The sequence below is a fragment of the Xenopus laevis genome, chromosome 7L (genome assembly GCF_017654675.1).
Source record: "Xenopus laevis strain J_2021 chromosome 7L, Xenopus_laevis_v10.1, whole genome shotgun sequence".
NCBI classification, from domain to species: Eukaryota; Metazoa; Chordata; class Amphibia; order Anura; family Pipidae; genus Xenopus; species Xenopus laevis.
In genome coordinates, this window is record NC_054383.1 from 4,962,729 (window position 1) to 4,976,838 (window position 14,110).

A 14,110-nucleotide genomic window follows, 5' to 3' on the forward strand; every position below is an offset into this window, starting at 1 on the left:
TTCAAGCAATTCTGGAAAAAAAACCAAAAATTCAAGCAATTCGGGTTCCCCCCCCCCCCGATTTTGTGTTTTTTTTCGCAATCCAATTTAATCAAGTTTTTTCATTCCATTCTGTTCCCCTCGATTCCCTGTCCAAGCAATGGAGGTAAGCATTGGGGGGGAGGTAATCAGGGGAGATGGCATCAGGTCTGGTACCTTGGGAGATGTCAGCAGGCCCAGAAGCACCTTGAATAATTCACAAATCAAAAACATAACAAAATTAATATCAGTTTTAAACAGAATTAAAAAGGCTCCTTACTACATAAAAGCTTCCCGTTCAATGAAAATTGTGCTGATTAGAGTATTGGTTGTAACTAGTACCAGTAAGTTCTGCTGATAGTAGGGGGTTAGTGCTGGCTCTGTGCTATTTGCAGCTAGAAACTAATCATCAGCAGCAACAGAGATTATGTAAAAGTAGGTCTCCCTGATGGATTTCCCATGGCTTTGTATCTAAGCAAATGCAAAATGGTTACTTAGGGAGCAGCGGGGATATGCTGAGCTGAGTATGATTACTTCAGCCGGCGGAGCAAATTAAGTTTCTGTAATTACAGACAAAATTAAAGAGTTGAGCACCAAACCCGCAGTCTGTGATGGAAACTGAAAGCAGAAACCAAAAATGCTGAAGTTTCATATCCTCTGGTGTTTATCTGATGGAAGTCGTGCTTAGTAAGGGGGAAATAAACGGCTTAGTTTCCCTTAATTTTCCTGTATGTCATAATGCTCATTTCCTCAGACTGGGAAATACACAGCCCTGCCCAGAGATGGTATAAAATTGGCGTGAACACTGCACGTGACATCATTAAACAAACATGTTCCTGTACAGTGACATCACTAAACGTGTTCGAACACAATCAATGATGTCACAAAACCCAATAAAATAAAAGGACGATGAACATCTTTCAATTTTTCGTGTGTATTAAAATTAAATGTACTTTCATTAGGCAAAGAACAGTTTTAGGATGGAGTCTCTTTTTTTTTTTTTTTTTGAGAAATATTCAGATTCAGAATAAAAAAAGGCTTTTTTCTAACAGTTGTAGGCAATTATAGATGTGGATTTCCCGTCCCAATTAGAAGGCTACATCTTGTTTTCAGCGTTCTGCCCTTCTATTGTGCCAGTGACTTGGGGACAGTAACAGAGCCAGATGGTATTAAATTCTATTGGCTTGAGTGCCACAAGAGAATTAGTTCAGAGACTACCACCTCAGATATATTTTAATAGCAGATTATAGGTGGGAAGCCATGCAGATTTAAAAAGACCCTAGTCTTTGTTTTACAGCAGGACAGTAATAGCCATATAGGAAAAAGAATATATGTGCATGATTCTATAGGGTCAATATGCCTTCATTTTTTTAATTGCTATAAGGGGCAAATTCACTAACATTCGTAGTTTCGCCAGCGCTCCGCAAATTCACTAAAATCCGAAGTTGCGCACAGGGGTAGCGTAAGATTGCGAAGTTGCGCTAGCGTTGATTCGCTAAGTGAAGCGAAGTTACGCTAGCGAAGGCTAATTAGCATACGGCGACAAATTCAAATTTCAATGGAGGAATACGTATCAGCACTACAAATGCCTAGAAAACCTTCAAAACATCAAATAAAAATGTTATTTTGCCCTACACATGTGCCCACTGTCTAGGTAAGTTGCCATGAGTCAGGAAATGTAGGGGGGAAGGAGGGGAGCCCCAAAAAATTTTTCGATCTTTTTCAGCCTATCACCCATAATGTAGAAAACACGCCAGCGTTTTTTGGGACTTTTTTTGAAGCAATCCCTATCTACTCTATTGCGCTTCGCCTGGTCTGAGGTGGCGAAGGAAGTCTAGCGTAAAAGGTAGCGTTCAGTACACTGCGCAAGTTAGTGAATTTGCGTAGTTACGTCCGTAGCGAAAATTCGGCAGGCGTAAGGGTGCGAAGTAACACTAGTGAATCTACGCCAGCGTTCGTTAGTGAATTTGCAAAGTAACGAAAATGCCAAACGCTAGCAAATTAACGCTATCGTTCGGCGCTTCGGCGCTTAGTGAATTTGCCCCTGAGTGTGGTCATTTATATCTTATTTTGTTTCCAAGCATCCGTAGGGATATTATTGGCTGAGCTTGCAGTTTCAGTCTTGCCTCACTGGCTGCCGGTTATTCATTTTGGATGATGTGACGATGGGAAGAACAGAGTCAAAACATGCGCATTAGCCTAAAGGCCATAGACGTTACAATTACGATCTTTCCTGGATTCCAGGAAAGATCATTAGTTTCAATACACACGTGTAGAGCTGAATGGTCAGATATAAATATAGAAACAATAGAATTCTACCTGTATCTTATGAATTCAGCACTAACAATGGCCGATGTTTGGTGACTTCAAAGGAGCCCAATCAAAATTTTACAACCAGTATGATCGACGAGTCTACTGATATCCAAGTCCGCTGCTGATATCAGTCAACTTGTCTCCTGACATACACACACTGAATATAGTTTGTGGCCGTAAACACATGGATAATATTGCGTTGAAACTAATTTATGTACGATATTCAGTGGGTGTATGGTGGGAGATGAACCGACCGATATCGAAAGACAACTCGGATATCTGTTGGCTCATCGTTCAGGCTGTCTGGAAAATTTTGATCGGGCTCCTTTTGAAGGAACTGAACATCGGCCATTGTTAAGGTGGACATAGACGCACAGATAATATCGTACAAAACTAATTTTTGTACAATATTCAGTGTGTGTATGGTGGGAAAAGAGCCAACCGATATTGGCAAAAGACTTAACGGCCACCTCGGAAAATTTTGATCGGGTGCCTTTGAAGGCACCTGAACATCGGCCATTGTTAGTGCTGAATCATCAGATACAGGTAGAATTCTATTGTTTCTATATGTATATCTGACCATTCAGCTCTACACGTTTGAAATGAACGATCTTTCTTGGAAACATCTTTTTCCAGGAAAGATCGTAATTGTAACACCTTTAGGGCAGATAAAAGCTACTAAGCGGCAGCTTGTTGGCCAGTGTATGGGGCCCTCCGATGGGCTTCCCAGATCGATACCCGAGAGTTGGCCAGATCGGGTAGGGGTAAAAATCCAGTCGGATCGTGGACAGTATCTGTTTGTTTGTGTGGTCCCGCGATCCGACGGCCCGTATAACTTTCATTATGATCCAATCATTGAGCCCTATGGCCCACGATCGGATCTTGGTGGGTGTATCTGGGAGAAATCCGCTTGTTTGGTGACATTGCCAAACGAGTGGATCTCTCTGTTGTATGGACAGCTTAAAGGGATTCTGTCATGATTTTTATGATGTATTTTTTATTTCTAAATGACACTGTTTACAATATAAAATGTCATTCCTGAACCAGCAAGTGTATTTAGTTGTAATATTGGTGTGTAGGTGCATCTCAGGTCATTTTGCCTGGTCATGTGATTTCAGAAAGAGCCAGCACTTTAGGATGGAACTGCTTTCTGACAGGCTGTTGTTTCTCCTACTCAATGTAACTGAATGTGTCTCAGTGGGACCAGGATTTTACTACTGAGTGCTGTTCTTAGATCTAACAGGGAGCTGTTATCTTGTGTTAGGGAGCTGCTATCTGCTTACCTTCCCATTGTTCTGTTAGGCTGCTGGGGGGAAAGTGAGGGAGTGATATCACTTGCAGTACAGCAGTAAAGAGTGATTGAAGTTTATCAGAGCACAAGTACCCTGACTTGGGGCAGCTGGGAAACTGACAATATGTCTAGCCCCATGTCAGATTTCAAAATTAAATATAAAAAAATCTGTTTGCTCTTTTGAGAAATGTATTCAGTACAGAATTCTGCTAGAGCAGAGCTATTAACTGATGCATTTAAAAAACAAATCATGTATCCCTTTAAGTCTGTTTCACCTTCCGCCCTGTATCACAAGAGATGGGGCAATGCCTCTGTATAACAAAGAAATAAAAGAATAATGGGTGTGTTGGTAATACAGCACTGCTGGCTGGGACTAATCAGGTAATGTCCTTGAACATTTCCAAAGTCACAAATATTTATTTTGAGCAGCTATCTGATAGTAAGTGACAAGCGTAGCAAGCCTGTTAGGTCTGTAAGATGAAGGTGTTTCTGACAATGCATGCTCTAGTTTTGCTTGCAAGTCAGAACCAAGACTAACTGCACTGGGCTGCTAGAATGTTTTGGTGAAAAGTCAGAACCAAGACTAACTGCACTGGGCTGCTAGAATGTTTTGGTGAAAAGTCAGAACCAAGACTAACTGCACTGGGCTGCTAGAATGTTTTGGGGACAAATCAGAACCAAGACTAACTACACTGGGCTGCTAGAATGTATGGTGACAAGTCAGAACCAAGACTAACTGCACTGGGCTGCTAGAATGTTTTGGTGACAAGTCAGAACCAAGACTAACTGCGCTGGGCTGCTAGAATGTTTTGGTGACAAGTCTGAACCAAGACTAACTGCGCTGGGCTGCTAGAATGTTTTGGGGACAAGTCAGAACCAAGACTAACTACACTGGGCTGCTAGAATGTTTTGTTGACAACTCAGAACCAAGACTAACTGCACTGGGCTGCTAGAATGTTTTGGTGACAAGTCAGAACCAAGACTAACTGCACTGGGCTGCTAGAATGTTTTGGTGACAAGTCAGAACCAAGACTAACTGCACTGGGCTGCTAGAATGTTTTGATGACAAGTCAGAACCAAGACTAACTGCACTGGGCTGCTAGAATGTTTTGATGACAAGTCAGAACCAAGACTAACTGCACTGAGCTGCTAGAATGTTTTGGTGACAAGTCAGAAAAAAGACTAACTGCACTGGGCTGCTAGAATGTTTTGGTGACAAATCAGAACCAAGACTAACTGCACTGGGCTGCTAGAATGTTTTGGGGACAAGTCAGAACCAAGACTAACTGCACTGGGCTGCTAGAATGTTTTGGTGACAAGTCAGAAACAAGACTAACTGCACTTGGCTGCTAGAATGTTTTGATGACAAGTCAGAACCAAGACTAACTGCACTGGGCTGCTAGAATGTTTTGGTGACAAGTCAGAACCAAGATTAACTGCACTGGGCTGCTAGAATGTTTTGGTGACAAGTCAGAACCAAGACTAACTGCACTGGGCTGCTAGAATGTTTTGGTGACAAGTCAGAAACAAGACTAACTGCACTGGGCTGCTAGAATGTTTTGGTGACAAGTCAGAACCAAGACTAACTGCACTGGGCTGCTAGAATGTTTTGGTGACAAGTCAGAACCAAGACTAACTGCACTGGGCTGCTAGAATGTTTTGGTGACAAGTCAGAAAAAAGACTAACTGCACTGGGCTGCTAGAATGTTTTGGTGACAAGTCAGAACCAAGACTAACTGCACTGGGCTGCTAGAATGTTTTGATGACAAGTCAGAACCAAGACTAACTGCACTGGGCTGCTAGAATGTTTTGATGACAAGTCAGAACCAAGACTAACTGCACTGGGCTGCTAGAATGTTTTGGTGACAAGTCAGAACCAAGACTAACTGCACTGGGCTGCTAGAATGTTTTGGTGACAAGTCAGAACCAAGACTAACTGCACTGGGCTGCTAGAATGTTTTGATGACAAATCAGAACCAAGACTAACTGCACTGGGCTGCTAGAATGTTTTGATGACAAGTCAGAACCAAGAATAACTGCGCTGGGCTGCTAGAATGTTTTGGTGAAAAGTCAGAACCAAGACTAACTGCGCTGGGCTGCTAGAATGTTTTGATGACAAGTCAGAACCAAGACTAACTGCACTGGGCTGCTAGAATGTTTTGGTGAAAAGTCAGAACCAAGACTAACTGCACTGGGCTGCTAGAATGTTTTGATGACAAGTCAGAACCAAGACTAACTGCACTGGGCTGCTAGAATGTTTTGATGACAAGTCAGAACCAAGACTAACTGCACTGGGCTGCTAGAATGTTTTGGTGAAAAGTCAGAACCAAGACTAACTGCACTGGGCTGCTAGAATGTTTTGATGACAAGTCAGAACCAAGACTAACTGCACTGGGCTGCTAGAATGTTTTGATGACAAGTCAGAACCAAGACTAACTGCACTGGGCTGCTAGAATGTTTTGATGACAAGTCAGAACCAAGACTAACTGCACTGGGCTGCTAGAATGTTTTGATGACAAGTCAGAACCAAGACTAACTGCACTGGGCTGCTAGAATGTTTTGGTGACAAGTCAGAACCAAGACTAACTGCACTGGGCTGCTAGAATGTTTTTGGTGACAAGTCAGAACCAAGACTAACTGCACTGGGCCTGCTAGAATGTTTTTGATGACAAGTCAGAACCAAGACTAACTGCACTGGGCTGCTAGAATGTTTTGGTGACAAGTCAGAACCAAGACTAACTGCACTGGGCTGCTAGAATGTTTTGATGACAAGTCAGAACCAAGACTAACTGCACTGGGCTGCTAGAATGTTTTGATGACAAGTCAGAACCAAGACTAACTGCCACTGGGCTGCTAGAATGTTTTGATGACAAGTCAGAACCAAGACTAACTGCACTGGGCTGCTAGAAATGTTTTGATGACAAGTCAGAACCAAGACTAACTGCACTGGGCTGCTAGAATGTTTTGATGACAATTCAGAACCAAGACTAACTGCACTGGGCTGCTAGAATGTTTGATGACAAGTCAGAACCAAGACTAACTGCACTGGGCTGCTAGAATGTTTTGATGACAAGTCAGAACCAAGACTAACTGCACTGGGCTGCTAGAATGTTTTGATGACAAGTCAGAACCAAGACTAACTGCACTGGGCTGCTAGAATGTTTTGATGACAAGTCAGAACCAAGACTAACTGCACTGGGCTGCTAGAATGTTTTGATGACAAGTCAGAACCAAGACTAACTGCACTGGGCTTGCTAGAATGTTTTGGTGACAAGTCCAGAACCAAGACTAACTGCACTGGGCTGCTAGAATGTTTTGATGACAAGTCAGAACCAAGACTAACTGCACTGGGCTGCTAGAATGTTTTGATGACAAGTCAGAACCAAGACTAACTGCACTGGGCTGCTAGAATGTTTTGATGACAAGTCAGAACCAAGACTAACTGCGCTGGGCTGCTAGAATGTTTTGGTGAAAAGTCAGAACCAAGACTAACTGCACTGGGCTGCTAGAATGCTTTGATGACAAGTCAGAACCAAGACTAACTACACTGGGCTGCTAGAATGTTTTGATGACAAGCTCGCAGCCTTCCCCTCTAACCCTTCCATTCAGGTCTCTCATTAATAGGCCTCTGCAGACTTGCCAGCCTGGTGTAGCTCACAGGCACTGGTTTCGATTTCCTAAGCAGCAGAAGATTAACAGGAAATAAGTGGTACAGAAAATGTGCTCCTTGCATGCCTTCAGTGATTCAAGATATATCATCCAACACATACAAATTATGGGTTAGTGGGAGGAGCCTTTAAAGTGGACCTGTCACCCAGACACAAAAATCTGTATAATAAAAGTCCTTTTCAAATTAAACATGAAATCCAATTTCTATTTTATATTAAAGCATTCATAGCTGTTGTAAGCTCATTTAAACATCTCAGCTGTCAAATGCCCTGGGCATAGAGGCGGGGCAGACAATTACTTTCACTTTCCATTCAGCACTTCCTACATGTCACTGCTCTCCCCACATTCCCCCTTTCTCTTTACCATTTAATTGTGTAACCAGGACATGGGGATGGACATCAGGTCCCCCATTCTGGTGCACAAACAAGATTCTGAGATGATACAAGACTTGTCTTAATAACAGTGTCCACAAAATGGCTGCTGCCTGCTTGTTATAATTATGAATTCCCAGACTGAAGGAAACAAGATTCAAATAATTTATATAGTGCAATTAAAGTTAATTTTGCTTGACTAATGTGATAAAATAGGATTATGAATAATTGTTTTGGGTGACGGGTCCCCTTTAACAAGTAGGTTATAGGAGGTGACCCTTTAATCCTTGTGGATTTTTCCACCATTGACTCAGCTATACAATAACTCGTAATAACAAAACAAAGTCTCCAAAAACCCCTGGTCCCAAAAATTTTGAATAACAAACCCAATACCTGTATCTGCTTTCTACCTCTCAGCTGAATTGCCAGCGCCTTACCCCCCCCCACATTGTATCTTTAATCAAACGCCTTTAAAGGAGTTGTTCACCTTTAAATTAACTGTTAGTATAATGTAGAGAGTGATGCAGTTGGTTTTCATGTTTTATTATTTGTGGTTTTTGAGTTATTTAGCTTTTTATTCAGCTGCTCTCCAGTTTGCAATTTCAGAAGTCTGGTTGCTAGGGCCCAAATTCCATAGCAACCATGCACTGATTTGATCAAGAGGCTGGGATATGAACAGGAGAGGCCTGAATAGAAAGACAAGGAATAAAAATGATCAATAACTATAAATGTGTAGCCTTAGAGATCATTTATTTTTAAGATGGGGGTCAGTGACCCCAGTTGAAAGCTGGAAAGAGTCATAAGAAGAAGGAAAAATCATTCAAAAACAATGAAAAAGAAAAAATGGAGAATTGAAAAGTTGCTTAGAATTAGCCATTCTATGTAACATACTTAAAAGTCAACTTAAATGTGAACCACCCCTTTAACTCTGACCCCATTTATACCGATGTCATTTGTGCCCTTGGGTAGTCAGGTGTCAGGCTTCTCACAGATCTACAAACTGAACTGCAACGTAAAGCCAGCACCTTTGCAGAGGAGAAATACACAAGCACCTCGGCGATCAAGAGAAAACAGGCTTACTATGGAATCCAGTATTGTCCGGTCTATTTATATATTGTGCACTGCTGGCTCTGACTCCTAAATCAATGTAGCAAACAATTAACACACCTGGAGGAGACTCTTACGATACTTTTTTTTTAAAATGTAAAAATCAGAAAGGGATGATAACACACTTTTTTTTAGAAAGAGGGACAAAAAAAATTGCAGAGCAAAGCGTAGCGAGAATTTATGACTAAGCCTATGCAAAGCAAGGCAAAATTTTAAACCACACCCATTTTGTGGCCACACCCCTTAAATACCACATGCATTTTACTAATTTTGACAGGTTATGGAAAGTTTGAACACATTTCTGGGGGTTTTAGGGTCAGGTTTTATGTGTTATTACAGCCTTTTAGCTGTAAGTTTCCGTTTCCCCAGAGACCTGTTTATCTTAAATTGCTACAATACTAATTTTAAAGGGATCCTGTCTATAGAAAACATGTTTTTTTTTTCAAAACGCATCAGTTAATAGTGCTACTCCAGCAGACTTCTGCACTGAAATCCATTTCTCAAAAGAGCAAACAGATTTTTTTTATATTCAATTTTGAAATCTGGGGCTAGACATATTGTCAGTTTCCCAGCTGCCCCAGTCATGTGACTTGTGCCTGCACTTTAGGAAATGCTTTCTGGCAGGCTGCTGTTTTTCCTTCTCAATGTAACTGAATGTGTCTCAGTGGGACATGGGTTTTTACTATTGAGTGTTGTTCTTAGATCTACCAGGCAGTTATCTTGTGTTATCTGGTTACCTTTCCATTGTTCTTTTGTTTGGCTGCTGGGGGGGGGAAGAGAGGGGGTGATATCACTCCAACTTGCAGTACAGCACAAGTTACATGACTTGGGGCAGCTGGGAAATTGACGATATGTCTAGCCCCATGTCAGATTTCAAAATTGAATATAAAAAAATCTGTTTGTTCTTTTGAGAAATGGATTTCAGTGCAGAATTCTGCTGGAGCAGCACTATTAACTGATTCATTTTGAAAAAAAAAAAATTCCCCATGACAGTATCCCTTTAAATTGCTATAAATGTATCTAAGTGCAGTTGCCATGTATTCTGGGCTCTCTGCCAAAAGCCAATTAAGCTAGAAACTTTGTATCTTTTTCTGGCTGTTCAGTGCAGGAGATCAAAGAGAAAGAGGGAACATTTCTGTAATAATCTGGGACTGTGGGTTGAGCTGTCAAAATCATGAAAAAACGGGACAGTTGGGAAGTATGCTTAAACTGTGTAATGAAAGTACATAGGGAATTTGCTTGGAATAATATTTTTTAACATTCTGAGGTGGAGTTCCCCTTTAAAATACCTTCTAAAACCCCTTGTGATAGGTCAGCATTATATATATATTACAGAGTAGTAATAATATTGCAACAGTGTTTACATCTTACTTAATTCTCTGTTTGTCTTGTTATCAGCGGCTGACTTTCAAGCAACAGAACAAATGGCAACATGATGCAAGGGCAAATAAAACTACGAGGGAGTGACAGTGTTCCAAGCTCACTAATCCATGTGACTTTCATGCACTAAATCCCAATCTGTACTGGAGATAAGGACATACATTAATGTATAACAACTGCCCAAAATCTTACCAGTGTGAAGCTGAACCTTCCCAATAATCCCTTCGACCAGGCCCAAGCAGATTGGATTCCAGGCCAACAGTAAGTCAGTAGCTGTGGACGGAAAAAAATAAAAAATACTTTAAGGTTTTATTCAATTTTGCTATAAATAAACCCAAAAATATTAATGCAGGACTTATTTAATAATATGGAACTGAAACAAATCGCTGTAATTAGTTCTTTTACGATTGGTCATTACGTAACAATACAATACCAATGCAATACCTATATATATTGATGTATATTGATGAAGTTCTGCACTGCCCCTGCACCCTGTCCCGGATAGCACAGGGGATATTGGGAACAAGCATCAAGATAACGCATTCGCAGCAACCAGTGATGGGCCAATTTCTCCTGTTTCGCTCCGCCGAAAAATTTGTGAATTTCCAGCGAAAAATTCTCGAAAATCATCAAATTTGACGCTGGTGATAAAGTCAATGGGCGTCCGAATAGTTTTAACGTGCAACGGTTTTGACAGGAGCGACTTTTCTGAAGCGCGTCCAAATTTCACAAAATGTATTCGCCGGCGGCGAAACGTGGAGATTTGCCACGAATTCGTGCCTGGCAAATTTATCCGCCCATCACTAGCAACATCTACACCTAAGAATTGGGCATGTTGCAAAGGTAAACCATTACCTTTAAATTAAGTGCCGTTTATCATGTACATAAATTAAAGGGGCTGTTCCCCTTTCAGTTAACTTTTCGTATGATGTAGAGAGGGATATTCTGAGACAATTTGTAATTGCTTTTCATTTTTTATTATTTGTGGTTTTTAAGTTATTTAGCTTTTTATTCAGCAGCTCTCCAGTTTGTAAATTCAGCCACAAGAGACTGGAATATGAACAGGAGAGAACTGAAAATTAAAAGTAGCAGTTACAATACATTTGTAGCCTTACAGAGTATTTGTCTTTTTTTTTTATGGGGTCAGTGACCCCTATTTAAAAGATGGAAAGAATCAGAAGAAGGCGCAAAAGATTAAAAAACTATAAAAAAAAAAAAAATGAAGGCCAATTGAAAAGTTGCTTAGAACTGGCCACTATAACATACTAACCACCCCTTTTGGGGTCTTGTCTAGACAGGGGTCTGTGTAAACCCAGAAGTTCGCCATTTCTCACCGTAGAGACATTCAGGTCCAATTCTGACCATGGGTCTAGACAACCTATTGGAGTTTATCACAAGGGGAAGAGAAATGTTGAAATGTCTGGAGCCTTTGAACAAAAGCCATTTTTTTTAGAGCCTAGAAGTTGGCTTTTAGGGGGTTATTTATTATAGTAAAAAAAAAAAACTCGAAAAAAACATTTGTTTTTGTTTTTTACTTGAAAACTCAAGTTTTTTGTAGGGAAAAAAAATTGGATTTTTTTTTTCGTGATTTATAGTGATGTGCAGATCTGTCCCCTTTCCCCAAAAAAATTGCGAAACTATGGAAAAAGCCGCGAAACGGCAACATTTTGCAAAAAACATTCAAGTCAATGGGCATTTTTACACACGACAATTTCAAGCACAATGATTTTTCTCGCTCCAAATGCATGAAAGACAATGGCCGTTTTTTTCTTATGGCGACTTTTTTTGTCCTAATGCATTAAAGTCAAGGGTAGTTTTTTCTTTTGGCGACTTTTTTCTCCAAATGCATTAAAGTCAATGGGCGTTTTTTTCTTATGGGCATTTTTTCACGACAAATCTGCAAATTCGAAGTCGAAATTCTGCAGCGAATCTATGGCTGGCGAATAAATCCGCTCATCACTAGTGATCTATTATATCCCAATGCTGCAAAAAGCCTGAATACAAAAATCCTAGGCCCTTTGCAGCCTCACCACAAATCTGGACTTGGAGGTCCTGTATAAGTCAATGGGAGAGGCACCTATCCCAAATTTAAGCTATAAGGGCCTTTGGGGTTTTTTGGCAGAAAATTAGACTTTTTCTGGATTTTCGGGCAAAAACTCAAAAAGATAGATCAATTCGAAGAAAGATGCCCAAAAATGTGAGTGATTCCAGTTTACGTTTGACTTTACCAAGTTTTTCCGTCATCTGATTAATTTGGGTTATTTTATTAATAAATAAGATCAAATCGAGCATGGGGGTTTAGTCGAGGTTTTTTTAAATAAATATGAGATAAATTTGGATTTTTGTAAATAACCCACAAAGTAGGAATTTGTAACCAGTGGATCAGAACCAGATTATGGGCTGCTTGGGGTCGGTCTTCATGATCAACAAACTGACCTCCTTGAGCCACTAATACCCCGCATGGAAATCGTTTGTTCTAATCAATGTAATGCAACGTCGAGTTACCCTTAAATCTCACTGTCCTTGGATCCAAGCAGAACATTAAAAAGGGAGTAAATAATTATTTATGGGATGATATAATGCTATAAATACTAAAAGCAAAGCTTGTGTTACATGTAGGTAGGCACCGGGAGTGCAATATGATTTCTTGTTATGATACAGGAGAGTGGAAAAGATCATTTTTTCAGAGCCAGGAGAGAGAGATACTCCCTGTGTGAATGAGAAATACATTTATGCTCAAGGGCATTGCTTCCTATAGCTGCTCAGAGGCTCTACTTGACTTACTACTGCCATTAAATTCATTCTAAACATGATGAATAATAATAGTGTGGAGGAGCTTACATTTTCCTATGCTTAAGAACAATTAAATGTTTGCTTTTGTTGTTTATCCTGCAGATAGATGAAAAAGGTCTATACTGATTGGTTGCTATTAGGGATGCACCAAATCCAGGATTTGGTTCAGGATTCTGCCTTTTTCAGATGGATTTGGATTCGGCCCGAATCCTTCTCCCCGGCCAAACCGAATCAGAAACCTAATTTGAATATGCAAATGAGGGGTGGGGAGGGAAATCAAGTAAGTAAAAAAAAATTCCCCTTCCCACCCCTAATTTGCATATGCAAATTAGGATTCGGATTTGGTTCGGTATTCGGCCGAATCTTTTGCAAAGGATTCAGGGGTTCGGCAGAATCCAAAATAGGGGATATGATGCATCCCTAGTTGCTATGGGTTACTGCCCACGGGCAAATATGTCCAGTGTTTATAAATGAGCCCTGCCGTGTCCTAGTGTAGCCCACAGCTTGAAATATAGGACTCCTGCTCTATAGTCTACTACATAAGCTTTTAATAGTCCAACCTACTAGTGATGTGCAGGCCGGGGTTTGGGTCAACCTCACACCATCCTTTCTGGTTCAGCTCTTCTGACTGCTCTCCCCGCGCCGACCTTACAAATGCCGGCTTTCCGACTTCCGGGTTCATCTTTTACAGACATGCGCCTGCGCACCCCACCCCTTTGGTGATGTCATCGGCAGGGAGGGTCTGTGAAAGGAACTCGGGAATTCGGGCTCGGATGGACGGAGGACATGTGGAGGGTGCGGGTCAGGAAAATCACAACCTGCACATTACTACAACCTATCGCATTTAAAGGCACGTTTTATCAAGGGTCGAATTTTGAATGCATGCGAGTTTTTTTTTTTTTAAACTCCCATGAACTCGAAATTCGACCAATCAAAATATAATATAAAAATCGAATTCACTTGGGTGAATGGGATCGACCCGAAAACTCTATTCAAATTCAAAATAAATTCAATTCACAATTTTAAAAAAACTCGAATGCAAGGCTACAAACAACTCCAAACATCTCCCATTGACTTAAACAGCAATTCAGCAGGTTTTCGGTGGCGAATAGTCTTAAAGGGCCAGAGTACGATACATTTTAAAAGCTTCCATCACTGTGTTCTAGTC

The 14,110-nt window shown here is 40.8% G+C and overlaps 1 protein-coding gene across 1 annotated transcript in view; it reads right to left on the reverse strand.

Annotated features, from left to right (window-relative positions):
• inpp5f.L (inositol polyphosphate-5-phosphatase F L homeolog) overlaps positions 1–14,110 on the reverse strand; it is an 82,941-nt gene that overhangs the window by 41,535 nt on the left and 27,296 nt on the right. The window contains exon 2 of the mRNA XM_018225000.2: positions 10,342–10,422. Within this exon, the coding sequence (XP_018080489.1) occupies positions 10,342–10,422 (81 nt within the window). The remainder of the gene's footprint in view (positions 1–10,341; positions 10,423–14,110) is intronic.